The sequence below is a fragment of the Eulemur rufifrons genome, chromosome 6 (assembly GCF_041146395.1).
Source record: "Eulemur rufifrons isolate Redbay chromosome 6, OSU_ERuf_1, whole genome shotgun sequence".
Classification (NCBI taxonomy): Eukaryota; Metazoa; Chordata; class Mammalia; order Primates; family Lemuridae; genus Eulemur; species Eulemur rufifrons.
In genome coordinates, this window is record NC_090988.1 from 87,308,582 (window position 1) to 87,326,394 (window position 17,813).

At 41.3% G+C, this 17,813-nt stretch overlaps 1 protein-coding gene across 1 annotated transcript in view; it reads left to right on the plus strand.

The window, feature by feature from the left end:
* Window positions 1–17,813, plus strand: part of EXT2 (exostosin glycosyltransferase 2) — a 124,143-nt gene that overhangs the window by 73,122 nt on the left and 33,208 nt on the right. Inside the window, exons 9-10 of the mRNA XM_069471268.1 lie at window positions 8,303–8,492; window positions 17,456–17,622. Coding sequence (XP_069327369.1) covers window positions 8,303–8,492; window positions 17,456–17,622 — 357 coding nt within the window. The remainder of the gene's footprint in view (window positions 1–8,302; window positions 8,493–17,455; window positions 17,623–17,813) is intronic.

Below are 17,813 nucleotides of genomic sequence, written 5' to 3' on the forward strand. Positions count from 1 at the left end.
ATTGAGGTAAGAGTTGATAACTTCAAAACAACCAGGAAAACTGCCCCTTCTATCAAGGTAGGAATAGGTGAGGCTACTCACTACTGCGGGCTCAAAGCTCCTGTATAACAGGCCCGCCCTTCTCTCTTCCTTTCTCCTCTGACCTCTTACTTTTCTGCTCAGGCAAAATACCTTCATTTAAATCAAATATGGGTTGACTCAAATACCTCCTGAAGTCTCTCATTTTCACATGACGTTATACACAGTAAAAAATCTTTGATATGGTGAGTAATGGTAACTACATTTTGGACCATTCTCTTTTGCAGCTTGATTTCTCCTCTGCTGCAGTTGCTTTGGTTTAGTTGGAAAGAGTCCATTAGTTTGGTAATGAAATATAGTTTTTCTCGTTCTTGATTTTACAATCCCTGAGCAACTTCAAAAAGATCATCTCAGGTTGCCTAGCAAAGGCCACTCTTTCTCTATCTTCTGTATGGTAAACTTGACTAGAATGGTTTTGGTTAGACTCATATAGGGCTACAATGACCTTTCAACTACCAGGAAGCAAAAAAGGGTTGCAGGAAGGGCCCCGGCAACTTCCTTTGTCTGGGATTGCCAAAGGCAGAACTAGTTGCTAGAGTTCGAATCTCTTTTCTGAAGGAGAAACCCCTTGGAACTGGTAGTCGACTTTAAGCTTAGTCTCCCATGGCCTTTCCTTCAAGGCATCCTGAAACCTGAGCCCACAGCTTCCTCTCCCTCCTGGCAGTTTGTCTACCAGCTCTTATACCAGGGTTGTCCAGAATAAGTGATGCGGAAGAATTTGTCTACAGCTGGCATTGTGACCCGAGAGGTACCGTCGCCATTAGGGATTACTTTTTATGTGACTGCAGTTCAACAATGTGAGATTTCTTGTTGGGGCTTCTAGAGTGAATATTTTTTACGGGAGTGAGAAATGAAGGGTGGGCAGATGGGTGAGAGCTGAACAAGGCATTTTGGCCAAAGGCCATTACTTTGTTAGAATAATACACACTTCTTCTTTTGGTATCGCTTCCCATCTTTGAGTGAACAGTTTATTGAATATATTTGAAAATTGCATCAGTAGCTGAGATTGCAAAGGTACAGCAGCCATAGGTCCCTTTTTCAGCTCGCTCTTGCTGGATGCCTAATTTCATGGCCTATCTTGCCATCACGGAGATTGAGTCGGGCAACAGAGTTAATTGCCAGCATTGTTTGCCTTTTCCCTGGCAGAAGCCAGAGGCTTGAGTAAATTATGGAGGTTTAAATTTGCTTGATTTCCTGCAGAAAGTGGGGTCAAGAGGTCCCAGACTGTAGACACTCTCTTTGGTTAGCCAGCAGGGGGTCAGTTCTTAAAGGTATTTCAGAGGTGACTAAATGCCATTTTTTAAATATCCCTCTCCAGTGAGCTTTTTTTGTCTGGGGGTTAGTTTGTTGACCTTACCCTAGTGGAGTGGCGTGTCTGTGTGAAGGTGTACGCACCCCAATTAAAGCCGCCTTTCTCCACACTGTCGCTGAGCTCCGCAAGCAAACGGGGCTGTGTTTGAGGAGGGGAGAAGCAGTTGACACGGAAGCCTAGCTGCAGATGAGCATTTCCTTTTTATGACTGTTGGAAATAGAACATAAAGGTAGCTATGTTAATTTGTCAGTGAAACAGTACTCAGGAAAATACAGTTTCAGTAGAAACAAAAAGGCTAACCGTGTGACTAAAAAAACTTTTTTTCAGCATTTAAGGGTTTTCGTGATAGGGCTTTAGTCGGCCTGTCTCAGTGCTCCTCTCACTTCCTGTTCCCAGTACACTGTGCCCTGTTGCTGGAGCTTTCATTGTCTCGTGAGCAGATCTTTGCACGTGCCGCGCAGTTTGCCCTTGGCTGCTTTGGCTGGCCCTCTCCTGCTTGTCCTTACAGACTGCTCAAGGGTTACCCCCTCATCTCCTCCAGGTGGGGAGAGATGATTGTGTAAATCTCGATTTTTCCACCCGTGGAATACCTTAATACCTTATTTTACTATAATATTTAGTAAAACATATTTAGTTTGTATTATAATTTATCTTTTTACCTAGCTGTCTTCCCCACCAGATTATGTGTATTTTGAGAGGAAGGAATGTGTTCATCTTTGCACTTTTGACACTATTTCAGGCTTAAATCGTGAAAGAATTGTTTTGTGTTTGTTTTAAACTACTGTTCATGGAGTTCCTTGTTGCATCCTCTGCTAAGCATTTATGTATATAATCCCGTTTAATCATCATTACCCTAGGAGATAGATACTATCATGATTCCTATAGTACAGATGAGGAAACTGATGTCACAGAAATAACATTACACAGCAAAAGTAAATGGTCGGGCCCAGATTCAAACCCTCTGTTAAATAAATGTCCCTGTAAACTCCTACACTTCTTCAGAACACTTAGCACCATAAAATTCTTGGTAAGTACTTATAAAATGAATTAACTGGGTTGAAAATTATTTCAAAAGTTGTAATGAGGCTGGGCATGGTGGCTCATGCCTGTAATCCTAGCACTCTGGGAGGCCAAGGTGGGAGGATTGCTTGAGGCCAGGAGTTCCAGACCAGCCTGAACAAGAGCGAAAAAAAATAGAAAAATTAGCTGGGTGTGGTGGTGTGTACCTGTAGTCCCAGCTACTTGGGAGGCTGAGGCAGGAGGATCGCTTGAGCCCAGGAGTTTGAGGTTACAGTGAGCTACGATGAGGCCACCGCACTCCAGCCTGGGCAACAGAGAGTGAGAACCTGTGTCAAAAAAACAAAAACAAAACTTGTAATGATTTTGAGTGTACATTTATTTGAGCATACATCAGCTATTCATATCTATACATAAAGAGGACAGAAAGAACATGGCCTGGATCGTTTGTGTTTAACTTACTCATTTTTTTAAACAAATTTTTACAGAATGGCAGTAGGCACTGTACTAGGTACTAGGTGTTAAGGCTGCTACTTCCTTGGAGCTGTCAGGATAGCTAAAACAAAGAATAGGAAGGAAAAGAGAAAATTATGGAAATAAAAACAGTATATTTGGAGAGGAAGAAGTAGAGGTAGAGAATCCAAGTAAACTAGGGCCTTAAAGCATGATAAGGTAAAGAGAGAGAGGAAGAAGGATTATATTTAGAATTTCTGTGCTGAAAGAGACCGATGATTGCTTAGGCTACCCCCCACCTCACTTTTGAGACATGCAGCAAGTAAAGCCCAGGGAAGTTGTTACTCACTGCAGATCAATCATTTGCTACCATTTGTCGAATGCTTTTATATGCCAGGTACTTCTCATCTATGTTCAGTAATACTACCATCACGATTTCATTGATGGAGAAGCTCAGAGGTACAAGAGAGGTTAAGCACTTTGCCCAGGTTACATAGCTGGAAGTGAAAGAATCTGCATTCAGATTAAGGACTCATGAGTCCAAAACTGACTCTAACCATGCTGACTCACTTTTAAAGTCATTTGCATCAACACTGGTGATGTGTCCTTATCAGAGTAAATATGTGCTCAGGAGCTTGTGTGTTGCCTCCTGTGTTCATCTGAGTGTCTGTGCTTCGTGGGAAAGTGTTAGCAAGGTTTCAGTCCTCCTCATGCTCCCTTCCATGCTCTGTCTCCCCACGTTGTGCCTTCTCCACTTGCAGTTCTCAAGCCCGATTTGGGATGTAAGTGAGCCATGTGGAAAAATTGAACACCAGAAAAAACACTGTCCCCTTCCCAGCCAGCCATTCCTTACTGCCCTCTCCCCTTCCCAACCCATCCACTTCCCCAGTGGAGCTGGCATACGGATGAGACCAGATCTGTTGTCTTACCAGAGACTCCAGTTCCTTCTCCTGGCACAGCCTTGAAATGAGAGCTGTGATTCATTTCGGGGGGTGCCTCAGTTTAAATGCCAAGGCATTCGTTTTCTGAATCCAAGCCTTGCATCTCTCAGGGAATTTTTTTTCCTGTCCTCTTAATGTTGCAAAGGCATTTAAGTGTGTTGGCATTCTCCTGCCTTCTCCCAAAGAACAGACCTCATTTTGTTGGAGTTCTGATAGTTTTTCCTTCTGTGTTTGTGGTGTATTTTACCTTTTTGAATTTATGTGCTCACTTTGTGTCAGTGTTATATGTTTGGTGTGTTTTTATTCCATGTACTCTCTGAAATTATAGTGTTTGGCGGGGGGGTGGGGTGGGTTCTTGCTTATTGGCCCAAATGTGATTAACAAGGATCAAGGATTTAGGATTTTTGTCTCAGAGAAGAGCTAGAAGTAGTAAAACCCTGCAGTTCCCCACACTTCCACTTTGCAAGGTCTCTAAAGTGGTGATGCTTGCCCCAGACTCGGTCTGAGTACGTTTTTAGGGAGACTTAGGGAAGGGCTGTGAACCATCACTATCTGGTGTTCTGGAATCAGACTGCCTGGGCTATATCTCACTTCCATCACTTTCAGGTCATACAGCCTTGAACATCATTGGCTATTTCTAGTCCTGCAATTTCATCATCTGTAAATGAGAACAGTAAACATATACATCTTGAGGGCTGTTGTGAGTTTCAAATGAGAAAATACATGTAAAGCACAGTGTCTAGCACTAAGTGTTCAGTAAATCTAGACTGTTTCAATATCACACATTAAATTATTTTATACATTTTTGAAAAAGAATCTTTTTTGTTTCTTTTTCATTTAAAATCATGTTTTCAAGTGGGCATTAGTGAGTATTGTGTCAAGAGGAATAGGTGAGTGGGTTGGGGATAGTGATGGCAGATAGACCAGAACTATCCCTTGGGGATTAATTGTCACTTAAGTGTAGGGCTCCTTACTGACTTCAGTTTCCCATAAAAGTCAGGAAGAGATGAAGAATAGGATTTGGGGTAGAAAACTCAGAAGGGGTTCCTAGAAATGTAATCAGGTAGTAGGGTACAAATACTAAAATCCGGGCACCTCCCTAAGACTACAGTTTAATGTGAAAGTGTGGTTCGTGGAAAGAGAAGGTCAACATGAGAAGATGGCCTTTCCTATTGTGTCTTGTGATTGTGAAATCTAATTATGGCATGTTGTGGGCATTTTGGCTTTAATATTTTGATTACATTAGGACTTCAGGAATCCCATTCAGTCTCCTTGAGTTCCCATCCCATGTGTATTCCATGTGTTTGTGTACATTTCCTATCCCACACTGATACATCTGGCACACAGCTGTTGTCATATATGTGGTGATGGGTGTCCATCAGTGATATGGATGAGATTGATAGGGGACCTTGGGAATCCCAAAGTATAAAAGACTTTAGGGAAATGTAAGGCAGCTAGAATAATAGGACACTTCATATTCAGCCCCCTTCTAGTGGAAATGGAGTTCAGTCCTGGCCTTTTCACATGACAACATGTAAATGTGAATGTAATTAATGCCACTGAATTGTACAGTTAAAAATGATTAAAATGTTAAATTTCATATTATATATATTTTACCATTATTTTTAAAAATTAACAGTGTTATATACCAAAACCATTGTATATTTTAAGTGAGTGCATTGTATGGTATGTGAATTATATCCCAATAAAGCTGGTAAAAAAAAATGTAAGAACATTTTCATGATCTTTGCTTATTATCAGTACAAAAGTATTTTTGCGTGTCCATTCCCCAGGCAGTGTGCATCGCATTCATCAAGTAGGTATACACCCATCCCTTCCACCCAGCCCCGACCTCTGTCTGATACCCAATTGGTGTTATTCCCAAATGTGCACTCAGGGAAACCAGTTTGCTGGTGAGTACATGTGGTGCTTATTTTTCCATTCTTGGGATACTTCACTTAATAGAATGGGTTCCAGCTCTCTCCAGGAGATCCAAAGAGATGCCATATCGCCATTATTTCTAATAGCTGAGTAATATTCCATGGTATACATATACCACATTTTGCTAATCCATTCATGAATTGATGGGCATTTGGGTTGTTTCCACATCTTTGCGATTGTGAATTGTGCTGCTATAAACATTCGGGTGCAGGTGTCTTTTTTATAGAATGACTTTTGTTCTTCTGGATAGATGCCCAATAATGGGATTGCTGGAGTTCTGACTGGGGGGGATGGGGTGGGGGGAGGGGAGGGGTGCACACCTACATGATGAGTGTGATGTGCACTATCTAGGGAATGGACACAATTGAAGCTCAGACTCGGGGGGATGGGGAGGCATGGGCAATGTATATAGCCTGATCTTTTGTACCCCCATAATGAGCTGAAAAACAAACAAAAAATAAAAATAAAATAAAAAAAAAAGTTTTCCTTGGGGTTTATAATCAACTCTGTTGATTCTGGATTCTAAATTCAAAGACAAGGGCTTGAAGGCACTCTGGTCATCAGTTTTTACAATCTGGTCCCCAGAGATGAGGGCTGCATTCTTGTCAGTGATGGGCCCCAAAGCCCCTGTTTTAATCATAGTGAAAACAAAGAGGGACATTCGTTCCTGAAATTGTACTGAGTTCTGGTCACTTAGAATGAGGATTAGTGACATAATGTCTTCCCATCTAAGTTTACTATTCTACATTTCTCAGTTCTTAAAAGGTTTCTCTTTCTCTATCAAGTAAATTACGTAAGACTTTTGTTGTCACATGTCAAGAAAAACCATGAGTCGAATATACATTTCCCTTTAGAATAACAGTGAATCAATCACATCCATGATAAATACTTATAATAAATATGAAATACTAAAAAAAGTCTTAGTTATAAATAACAGCTGCTGTCTTTTTTGAAAAAAAAAATATTTTTGCTTACATGGCTGCATTAAAGTTACTTTTTAAACTTTATTTCAAAAAAAATCTCAGAGAAGTTTTAAGAATTGTACAGTGAATTCACATGCTCATCCCCTACACTCACGCATCCCTGTGTTCAGAAATGATTTCTTTGATATGGCAGTGGTTTTTATTTCATTGTTTTGTTTCTTATTTTTGTCTTTTTTTTTTTAATTCACTGTGCTGGCTACTTATTGTTCCCTTGCAATCTGAAAGTTCATGCCTCTCGTATCTTCTGTTCTGAGAACTTGTTTAATTTCTTTGGCAAATTCATTTCTCTCATATTCTGTTTTCTTTTTCTGAAGCCTCCTATTTAATGGATGTTGGACCTTCTGGATTTTCTCCTTCCTGTTTTTCCTCTCTGTCTTTTTGTTTTTTATCATCTTTCTCTTTTAATCCTGCCCTTTTAAAAAATGTCAAAACTCATGTTCTTAATGTTCGAGAGTTATTTCTGTTTTCTGATAGATCTTTTCAAATAATAATAGCAATTCTTATTTCATGGATGGGAAATCTTATTTCCCTGAAAATAAAATTTATTGTTAATGCTGTTTTAATTTCTTTCTGCTGCCTCTGTCATCTCTGTAACCTCTGAGTTCCTTTTTTTGCTTTGTTTGATTTCTGTCTTTCATGCTGGAGATGCTCTTGAAACGTCTGTGATTCTAGAATCTGTTCATGATTAACAAAGAGGCGGTAGAAAGCTGGTCAGCAGTTCTTTGTGTGAGGGTCAGCTTACTGCCTGGAGGCGTCACTGTGCAGTGACAGGGTGCCAGCAGCCACATGGCTGCCTGTGCTCTGGGGACTGAAGGGGGAAGAAGGCTGCAGGGCCCATCATTCAGAACGTAGACTTTTAACCTGTATTTTCCTCTCCTCTGTGCCTGTGTTTCCACTCTAGAGCTTCAGTTTCCTTGGAGAATAAGCCTGCCTTCACCGACTGGGGAGAGGGAAGAAGAGTAGTTTTCTAGCTGAGTGGGGTAAAGGGAGAGTTCGTGAATCTAGGTCTCTAACTGCTCCTTATCCAGGTTTTTAACCAGTCTTCCTGTTTTCAACCCTGCCCCTCCTCTTACCTCACAAGGTCCCAGGTGAGTTTAACTCTGGAGCCTTGGTGGGTTCCCAGGAGCGTGCCCTTGTTGGCTCCCCTCCCGGTAGGTGCCCCGGTCTCCACTCTCTCTTCTGCTCTGCTGCTCCTTCCCTAGCCCGGTCAGTCTTTCAGACATAAGTTAATATGGCTGGTGTCTCTTCTTCCATCTCTTTGTCCTTGTGGATTTATATCCTTTTATATTGATCAACTGCCATTTTAGTAGGTTTGGGGAAGGAATGGAGATAAACACATACTTTTAATTGTCATGTTTAACTAGAAATCTCTTCTTAGCTGCAAAAGTTCTCTGCTCCTTTTTCAATGGTATCAGTGTCAAGTTTTGAGGAGGGGAAGACTTTGAACAGTTGCTTAGCTCTGGATTTGGTCATGGTAAAAGCCACCAAACCTGCCATGGTCGGGTTTGCTGCTGATGCTGGGTCAGCCCCATTGTTACAGCTCCCTCTCTGACCCACGTTAATCTGTCCTTTTGCAGAAGTGGAGCAGCGTGAGCAACCCACTCTTCCTCCCGCTGATCCCACCACAGTCTCAAGGGTTCACTGCCATCGTCCTCACCTATGACCGAGTGGAGAGCCTCTTCCGGGTCATCACTGAAGTGTCCAAGGTGCCCAGTCTATCCAAGCTGCTGGTCGTCTGGAATAATCAGAATAAAAACCCTCCCGAAGGTAATAAGAGTGAGAAAGTTGTGTGTTCAGGAGAGGCCTAGTTTGGGCTTTAGTGCAACTCTCAGCTGGACTGATTTTGGATGGTGAAATTATTCACATCCTTTGTTTTAAATGACTTTTCCTGCTTTTTCAACAGCAATGCCATTTCTAAGGCCGCATGGCCCCAATTTCTCAGTCATCTCATTCTTGTTCTAGGGTGGCCCATTTAACTCCGAGCCCTGGCATGCTCTGTAGCCCCAAGTGTTTGAGGGCTTAGGAATCAGTAGGATCAAAGGCTATCAGCCTTGGGAAAACAGATCTCAGCTTCCCTCAGCCCTCTCAGCTGATTTGTTTACATGAAAACTCAGTTTAAAAGGCATTAGTTTCCTCCTTTCTTATCTCTATTCTGATACTGTGCTCTCCTCCAAAAAAGAAAAAAAGGATGGCCTCACCTCTGTTTGGGACAGTCATCAGCAAAGCATACCCTGTCCAGACTTCAAATCAAATCCTTAAAGTGAGCAATCACTAGACTCTCCCATTGGTTCATCCTGAATCACTTTGTTCCTTGCCTTGGCCACCCCTGTAATCTGCTAGCTGGCAGCTAGGGTTGAGGACTGTTTGATTAATTGGATTTGTTTTTAATTCGGGATGCATAGAGTATGTTCCACCTGCATTTAGTTTCTCATTCAGTCTGTCTATTACCGATCCTAATCCCAGGGACTTCAAAGCTCCTGCCATTTATAGCCTATTAAAGCCAGGAAGTTTCTGATGGATTAGAGCAAGGAATGAGTTTGAAGTTTGTAATGTGCACCACTGTCACCGATAAGGTTTACTAGTTTATTGCCTGACAGTAGTATCTGCACTTTTTATGGCTGGTCCCTTTTAATTGGCTATACTGAAGTCAGGATAGTCGACCCTGGAAGCTACTAGTAGTAGATCTATGGTCTAGGCTAGAAGACGACTATATTTCTGTCTCTTAAAGGCAAGTAAGAATTTGCCTCGAGAAAATTCTTTAGTTCCTCCTGAGACATTTAAAAAATTTACTTCATGAGATTTTTTGTTCTCTGAAAGAGTCGTATACTTTTGTTTTAGATTTAGGAAGCCACAGTTTGAGTAAATATAGTAGCTATTTTAAATTAAGGTCTTATATTATACCCTGAAGCAAAAGTGCTTTTTTTTGTTTTTTTTTATTAACTAGCTTTCTATGCCAAGTCTTTTCTCTTTCTCTCTCAACACAACATGACTAGTTTTCTGGATTTTTGTTTCGTTTTGTTTGTTTAACTCTTAATAAAGGAGAAGGAAAAGGGTAAAAGAAAAATGAGGGATGAGAACACAGAAAGGAAGGAGAAGGCAGAGAAAATTTTGGGGAGCTCTCTAGGGAGGGACCTTGGGGAGGGCCTCTGCCAGTTGACTTGGACTCAATCTGAGTTGGCTTTCTCCAGAGTGGAGTGAACTGGATGGTCCCACACTGCTAACTAGTCCCTTAGAACATGCGTCCTATTTTAGGAAGGAGGGCTGTGTGCCCCTCATCAGGTCTGGAACGGCCTGCTGTGTCGTGCTGCGTTCACAGGCACGTATCTGCCCCTGCGTACAAAGGCCACCAGCCTTCAAAGAGAGCCTCTCAGCCACCCTCTGCAGTCCTGCCCAGAAGGGCAGAGTTGCATATTCTAGCACTAAATTCCAGAGGCTTGTGTTTATAAACCCTGGTTAGCCACTTGGGCGTAGTTATTTATCATGAATTTGAATCACTTCTTTTGGGCAGGTATCATTGCAAACTATGAGAAAGAAAAAATTTTTTTTTCCCCTTCTTGGTCTAAGCCTCTACACTGACGTAACTAAAGGCAGTAGCATGAGCCCAGGTTTTGGAGTTGGGTGTTCAGTTTTAATTTTTGGTAGACCCTACTAAAATGTAGTGGTTAATTTTATGACCAAGAGTTTAGTTTATTTTTAAAATATTTTGACTCTAGGGAGGAAAGAGAGCCCTTAACTGATGAGGCCCTAATTTTGACATATGTAGCAACTGGACTGGCTTCTTTCTAACAGTGGTTTTTAGGTCAGGGCTCTGGTTCTGGCCATGTGGTTGTTTGGGGAGAACATGAACCATGTTTAATCTTCTGTGGGGTGTTTGTTCAGTTGGTAAATGGGGCTGTCAGTTCTGGTCCTCATGCCAGCAAATGCATCTGATTTTTCATGTACAGCATTAGTAACATATATACTTAAAAAAAAAAAAAAAAAACAAGTCCAAGGCTTTGAAATATTAGAGGCAAAAGTGATGTTTTTTACTTTCTCTACATTTACTAAAATAAATATTGTGGTTAACATGTCTGCTGCTGGGAGGATTAGTGTAGGCAGAAATCTACCCCCTTTCCATTTTTCTTATTTTTTTTTTTTTTTAATTCTCCAACCAAATACTTTTTTCTTTTGGTTATATTGAAGTCTAAATTGCTGGGTTTGAAGTTTAAATAAATACTTAGACTAGGCAATAGAAGTTTCCAGTGAGCTTTCATCACGTTGGTTTTGAGCTCTGTTCGAAGAAAAGGCAGGCCACTGCCTTCCCCCTCCCCAATTCTTTAACTTCCAAACTTGATGGATACAGAGGTCATTTGGCTTGGCCCCTGGCCTCAGTCTGGAGCAGGTTGTTGCACTGTACATTTCAGGTAGAGGTAACTCAGCCTCCTGTTTTAACAGATTTCAGTCTTAAATACGAATTGATATTAGGAGCTCCCCAGCTTCAGACCGTGACTTGCATAGTCCTTAATAGGCGGAGTGAGGTTGGCTGGGTGTGTCAGGATGGCCAACCCATTGGGTTGGCCCAACCTGGGAGGGTCAACAGGGGGTAGACACAGCAGCCACCTTCCTTTGGAGCTTCTGGGGCTGTGGGGAATTAGGATCATGGGGACCAGCTATACTCCAAGCAACTCAAGGTTTGTATGGGGATAATCTGATGATTTATTTTGTGGATCTGTGGTTGTATTTATGATAGTGATTGGCAGGATGGGCTTGGGGTCATCTAAAGTCAACCTGAACATTTTGCAGTACCTTTGCCAAGTTGGAGAAAAAATCTCTTTGCTCACATCTCTCTTGGCATCCAACATGGAGAAAACCGTTAATCAGTGTATTTTTTTTTTTTTTTTTTTAAATCTTAACAACAAGGAATTCTTTTTCTCCTTTGAGCTAGACTAAAGCTCATACTGTGAAGTTATCAGGTCACCTGGCTCAGCTGTTTGTTTTTCATAAATTCAGCAATGTGTTTGAAAAATCATATTCTTCAGGTTACTTTGTGTGAATAGAAGTGACGTTTCTATTTTGTCTGCCACAGATTTACAGGATGAGACACAAGATACAAGAGCCTGCTGTTTCACTTAGAATTTAAAGTTGTAAGGAAAAGAGACTCCATTTCACCTCAGCAATAGAATTTGGGCCTGAAGATTTCTAGCTATGATACTGTTTCCATCTGCATCCTTATGGGTGATCCCCATATCCTTCTGTAGACCTCTTCCGGTTATCAGTAGAGAAGTGAAGTTCACAGGACTCTACAAGAATCCATTTGTGAAAATGATAATGACATGATGTTATTATAGCGATTTATTATGTACCTTTTTAATCCTAGAAATAGGAGCTGTGCCAAATGCTTTACATATATTATCCCAAGTCCTTGTGACAAGCTTGCAAGGAAGCTGATATCCCCATTTTACAAAAACAAGAAAAATGAAACTCAGATTAGCAGAGTAACTTGTCTATAAAGCTGCAAGTAGCAGAGTAAGAAATAAACACAGGTCTCTCTGGATCCAGAGCTCATGCCCTTTGCACTAAGGCCCACTGTGTCTATTTAGATTACCATTAAGTTGTAGAAAAATCATCATGCTTTGTCAGTTTTCTGATTTGGGATTATGTAGAAGAACTAGATCCTTGTCAGGGACTCAGAGAAGAAAAATAAATCTATTCTTTTGAAAATACTAATGTGAAGGAACAACCCCCTTTTCTTTCTCACATTTATTCTTCTTCACTACCTCATGCTCCCTTCTCCCTCTACTACTCCAGTCCTAATTTTTTAAAGGTAACCTTTCCAGAATCCAAATTCCATATTAGGATTATCTATTTTAAGGGGAAGGTATAATTATCATGCTTATTCTTTGCTTGCTGCCCTCTCATCCCTGCCCTCCATGGGAGGGATGCTGTCAGAAGCCTGCAGAAATGGTACTTCCCTTTTATGGAGGCCTATTTCATTTGACAAAGTGATAACAAGAAACTGGGAATTCTTTGTAGAGTCCTGTTTGTTGGTAGTGATGGTCCATAGACAGTGAAATAGAGACTCTTTTTGCTAAAGCTAACTTTTGGCTACCCACACCTAACTGAGAACAGGGAAAAGTAATCATATTTCTAAAAAAGTCATGGTTCATTCTACATTTCCATCTGCATCCCGTATCATCCTCCTTGGCCTTCATCACTCTCTAAAATTTCCCCATCAAAGAATTTACAGGGGCAAGTTAGTTCTTCATGGACATCGTCTTAAGTAATTTTTTGGATATATGTAGTTGAAGAGTGTGGAAAGCTGTCCACGGGTTGAACATGCTGTATATACTCCCCAAGTGAAAGTCCAGATTCCGTTCAGTGTCAAGGCATGTTTATGCTTAACCAAAGCAGCTAGCCTGTTTTCTATACATAGTGGAAAGAGAGGAGCTATTTGTTGCCTTGTGGTGTTAACATGGCCAAAGTTCCATGTTCTTTTGTTTTGTTAGTGTGTGAGATGTTCTCAGTTGAGAGGATTAATGGCAGGGATCCTGCTTCTCTAAAAGTGGACCTGGAAGGCCTGAGTTGCCACTGGGTTGTCAGGGAGATGTACCAGATCTCAGATGCACCACTTTGCCACCACTACCTAAGGTTAAAAAAAAAATTCTCTGGTTCTGTAATTAGGCACAGACTTTCCAGGGAAAGCACAGCTAACATTTAATGATTGTCTGCCATGTGCCAGGCACTGCATTGCTAAATGCATTCACATTCATCCTCACAGTCAATCAAGTCAAGATGGTGGTGGTATTTCTTCTTCTAAGTGGAAAAAGCAGGTTCAAAGTGATTGACTCGTTCAAGGTCACTTGGCTAGTAAGTGGCAGACCTGGGATCTCAAGCTATTTTCAAAGATTGCGTTCTTTCCCCTCCACGATGTTTTACTTGCCTCATGGAATCCTAAGACCTCAGAGGCATCTTGTTTAGTCTCACCTGATGTCCAGTAGAAATCTGACTTAAGTTAGAGCGTTTCAAGGAAAAGGGCATAATGTTTTGCTGAAGACATTTCCTTTTTTTTTTTTTTCCTCGAGACAAGGTCTCGCTCTGTCTCGCTGGGTAGAGTACAGTGGCATCATCATAGCTCACTGCAACCTCAAACGCCTGGGCTCAAGTAATCCTCCTGCATCAGCCTCCTGCGTAGCTGGGACGACAGGTGTGTGCCACCACACCCAGCTAATTTTTCCTATTTTTGGTAGAGATCTTGCTCTTGCTCAAGCTGGTCTCGAACCCTTGAGCTCAAGCAATCCTCCCACCTCAGCCTCCCAGAGTGCTAGCATTACAGGTATGAGCCACCACGCCCAGTGCTGAAGGCATTTCATTCCATCTTAAAACAGTTTACACCATCAGGAAGTTTTTACCTATTTTGATTCTAAATCAATTTCTCTGTAACTTTCACCCATGCATTGGTCATGGTTCTAACTGTAGAGGCCATAGGGAACAATTCCCTTTTCATCTGACAACCTTTCTGATATCCCAAGCATATTAGTCAAGGTTCACTTAGGAGACAGAAACCACACAGTAATTTGAATAGGAAAAATTGAATATAAAAAATTATTAGCTAGTCAGGATTTATCTACTAAAAGCTAAAGAGAACTCTAAAGATTACAGGAAATAAACTTGGAAGAGCCCCTTCCCCAGCTAGGTCTGAATCTCAGGCCTTGCTTGGGGGAGTAGGGTTGTAGCCCACTGGATGGTGAAGTTTGCTGAGGTGCCACAGGCTAAGGCTGACAAGCAGGAAACCAGCCACCCATTTGCACACCCACAGAATTCAGCAGGAAGCTGCCCAGGGGGTCTTACTGAACTTGCTGGGAAACTGGCCAGGGCTTCCGCGGAGCTCACCTGGAACCACCCATGGGGATAACCTTGGCTAAGTTGCTGGTGGAGCTTCCGCAGAACTTGCTGGGAAGCTGCCTGCAGGGTGTTAAATTCACTGGGAAACTGCCCCCAGGGTGCCACTTATACTTGCTGGAGGTAAGTGCCACTGCCTGCCTACTGGCCAAACACTGCAGGAGCAGGAAATTAAAAAGGCACAGCAGAACCAGGAAGGAAAGCCCCATCCTCCTGCAGTGACCCTTAGTGCCCTCTACTGGCAAAGCTTAACATCGCACCTTCTGGCAAAGGAGACATGTTTACAGGGTCCAGTTCCAGTATTGAAAACAGGACAATGAAAACTAAGTTTGAAACTGAGAGGCAATAAGTTGATAACTGGTGCACTTAGTGTCTTTAAGCATTGTGTAGAAATTCTGGATTCAAATGCTTGTACTGCCTTCCTCACTCCTTCCGGTACTTCTTATGTTGAGGTACCTAAATCTGAACACAGAGTCTAGCACAGCAGGTCTCAAAGAGTGATCCAGGTACCCTGGGCATCCCTGAGATCCTTTAGTATTATCCTTTTCATCATAATACTAAGTTGTTATTTCCCTTTCTTACTCTTTTATTCTCTCACAAATGTGTAGTGGAGTTTTCCAGAGTCTATGACATGAGTTACATCATCACTCTCACAGCGAGTAGAACTTGTGTTGTATATTATCATGTTTTAACATTTCTCAGTTTTAATTTCTAATACAATAAAGGGTGAGAGAGAGTGTGTGTGCGTGTGTGTGTATGTATCCCCATCCTACGTAAACAAAACCTCTTTGGGATTCTCAGTAATTTGGAAGAGCATAAAGGGATTCTGAGACCAAAAAGTTTGGGAACCACTGGTCTAGTAGGTAAGGCTATAACCTCCTTCCTTTTAGATGTTACAGTCCATTCGTGTTTTATAAGGACTTAGGAAGAGTAGATATATGACAGAGATTTTATTTGTCTGCAGTAGGGAGAGAGAAGCAAGCAAGAATAAGGGTGATTGCTAGAGAAAGTTATTGAACCTTCTTAGTTTTGTTCCAGGTCTAGAGAAACACAGGATTCTGAAGCTGCAGTGGATATGGTACAGCTCCTGTTTGGTCTTTGATGCTAAACAGACTTAGGTTCAAATACTACCCTTATCATTTATTAACTGTGTATCACTGTGCAAGCTACTTAACCTCTCTGAGCCATGTAAATATTACTTTGTAAGTAATTTCTGCCCCATAAAGTTGTCAGGAGGATTGAATGACAATGTGTTTATAGAGCATCTGGTATATACTAGTTGCTTAATAAAGATCCCTTTCTCTCTCTCTCTCTCTCTCTCTCTCTCTGCTTGTTCTTATCCTTATCCTAAGAAAAAGGTACTTGCTTAAGATCTAGTAGCTAATGCAGAACTCAGATGTCCAATATCTTGCTTATGTGTCCATGCATTTATTCCAAAGATATTTATTGATTATGGACCAAGAATGGAACTATAATTAACTATTGTTTTTGATGAAAGGGCTGTGGCCCATAGGATCATTTATTTGGTCTCTGGTTCAGCCCTCTTCCAATGCTTCTTTTGGAGTTGACCACTCTTTTTTAGGCTCTGTGCCACGGGCTTATTTTAAGACTACCTTCTTTACTGACGGGGCCTTTCATTTGCACAGGACCCTTCCAAGACCCTGGGAGTGGCCCAACAATTTGTTATATGTTTATATTACGAAATGTGCAGAAGTATAAGACATTTTATTTGCAGTTAGATAAGACAGCCTTTTTGTCTTCCTGTTTTCCCCCTGTCATACTTCTCCTTCAGTGTAGTGACTTTGGAGTGGCTATGGGATTTTTGGGGCTTCCAGACCCACAAAAATGAGATCATCCCACAATTACATGATGGACTTTTAGAGAGCAGTATGATACCTTGGTTTGCTATTCTCATTTGACAAATGTGTCAAGAACAAACTGCCCTCTGAGGTCTATGGACATGGGTACTGCATCAAAGAAGTATGAATTTCATGCTATGCTAAATGCAGCATTTTAAAATAAAGGAACTATGGTTGAATTACTCCAATCATTTCAAAGTAGAATGGGAAAAAATGTAAGGCAAATCATGGGTCAGTGTTTCTTCAGTATACTAGAAAATCCCACATAATTGGACCTAGAAATTTGATATTTACTCTCTAAATTGGTCATGATGAGAAACCAAACCTAGTGAGTCAGGGAGAGGGGCATGCGAGTGCTGAGTTAAGAAAGCCGCACTCCTGCAGTGAAGCATACTTTGGTGAGGGGTGGACTTTAGCAGAACTGATAGCTGTCTGTGATTGCATCGTGGAGGTGGGCAGACATCTTCACACATGCACTGTATTTTGTAGCGTAGCTGCAGGCAAGTTTTGAGCTGGGATGCACCTACCTGAAAGTATTTTGCAGAGTATTTACTAGAGGTGGTAGAGTTCTGATATTAAAGCCATGGTCCTGAGAATAAGGCAATCCAGACTCTATTTCTCTTCCTGTTGTTGTGACCTTGGTCAAGTCATTTTGCTTCTCTGCCCCTCAGTTGTGAGTTGAAGCCATTTGTTCATTCTAATTAAGACAGTACTGAGAGTTAGTAGTGTCATAAGGATTTAAAGAGGATATATATGTATATGTGTGTGTGTGTGCTGTATATGTGTATTGTGTGGTGTATGTATATATATGTTTTTATTATAATAAAAATATATCTGTAAGAATCTCCCCTTGCACAGTTGTACCTTTGGATTTGAAGAGAGCCATGGATATAAGTTGATTCTTCAGTCTCATTCGTGATAAGATGCTTTCACCACTTTATCTCTTCACAAGGGTTAGGAGAGTAGTAAATACCCTGTTTTATCATTTTCCAGATTCTCTTTGGCCCAAAATCCGGGTTCCACTAAAAGTTGTGAGGACTGCTGAAAACAAGTTGAGTAACCGTTTCTTCCCGTATGATGAAATCGAGACAGAGGCTGTGCTGGCCATTGACGATGACATCATCATGCTGACCTCTGATGAGCTGCAGTTTGGTTATGAGGTAAGGAGGTTTTAAACAATATATTTATATGTTTGATATTTACTGCCTATTATTGCTTATCTTTCCTAAAAAGTATTATATTTCATTCTCTAAAGTCATAACTTCTAAAAACCTCCCAGGAGAGTCCAGAAGCTATGCATAAGAGTGTGTGTTATAAAGCTGTTCTTTAAAACCTTGGGGAACCTGTGTTG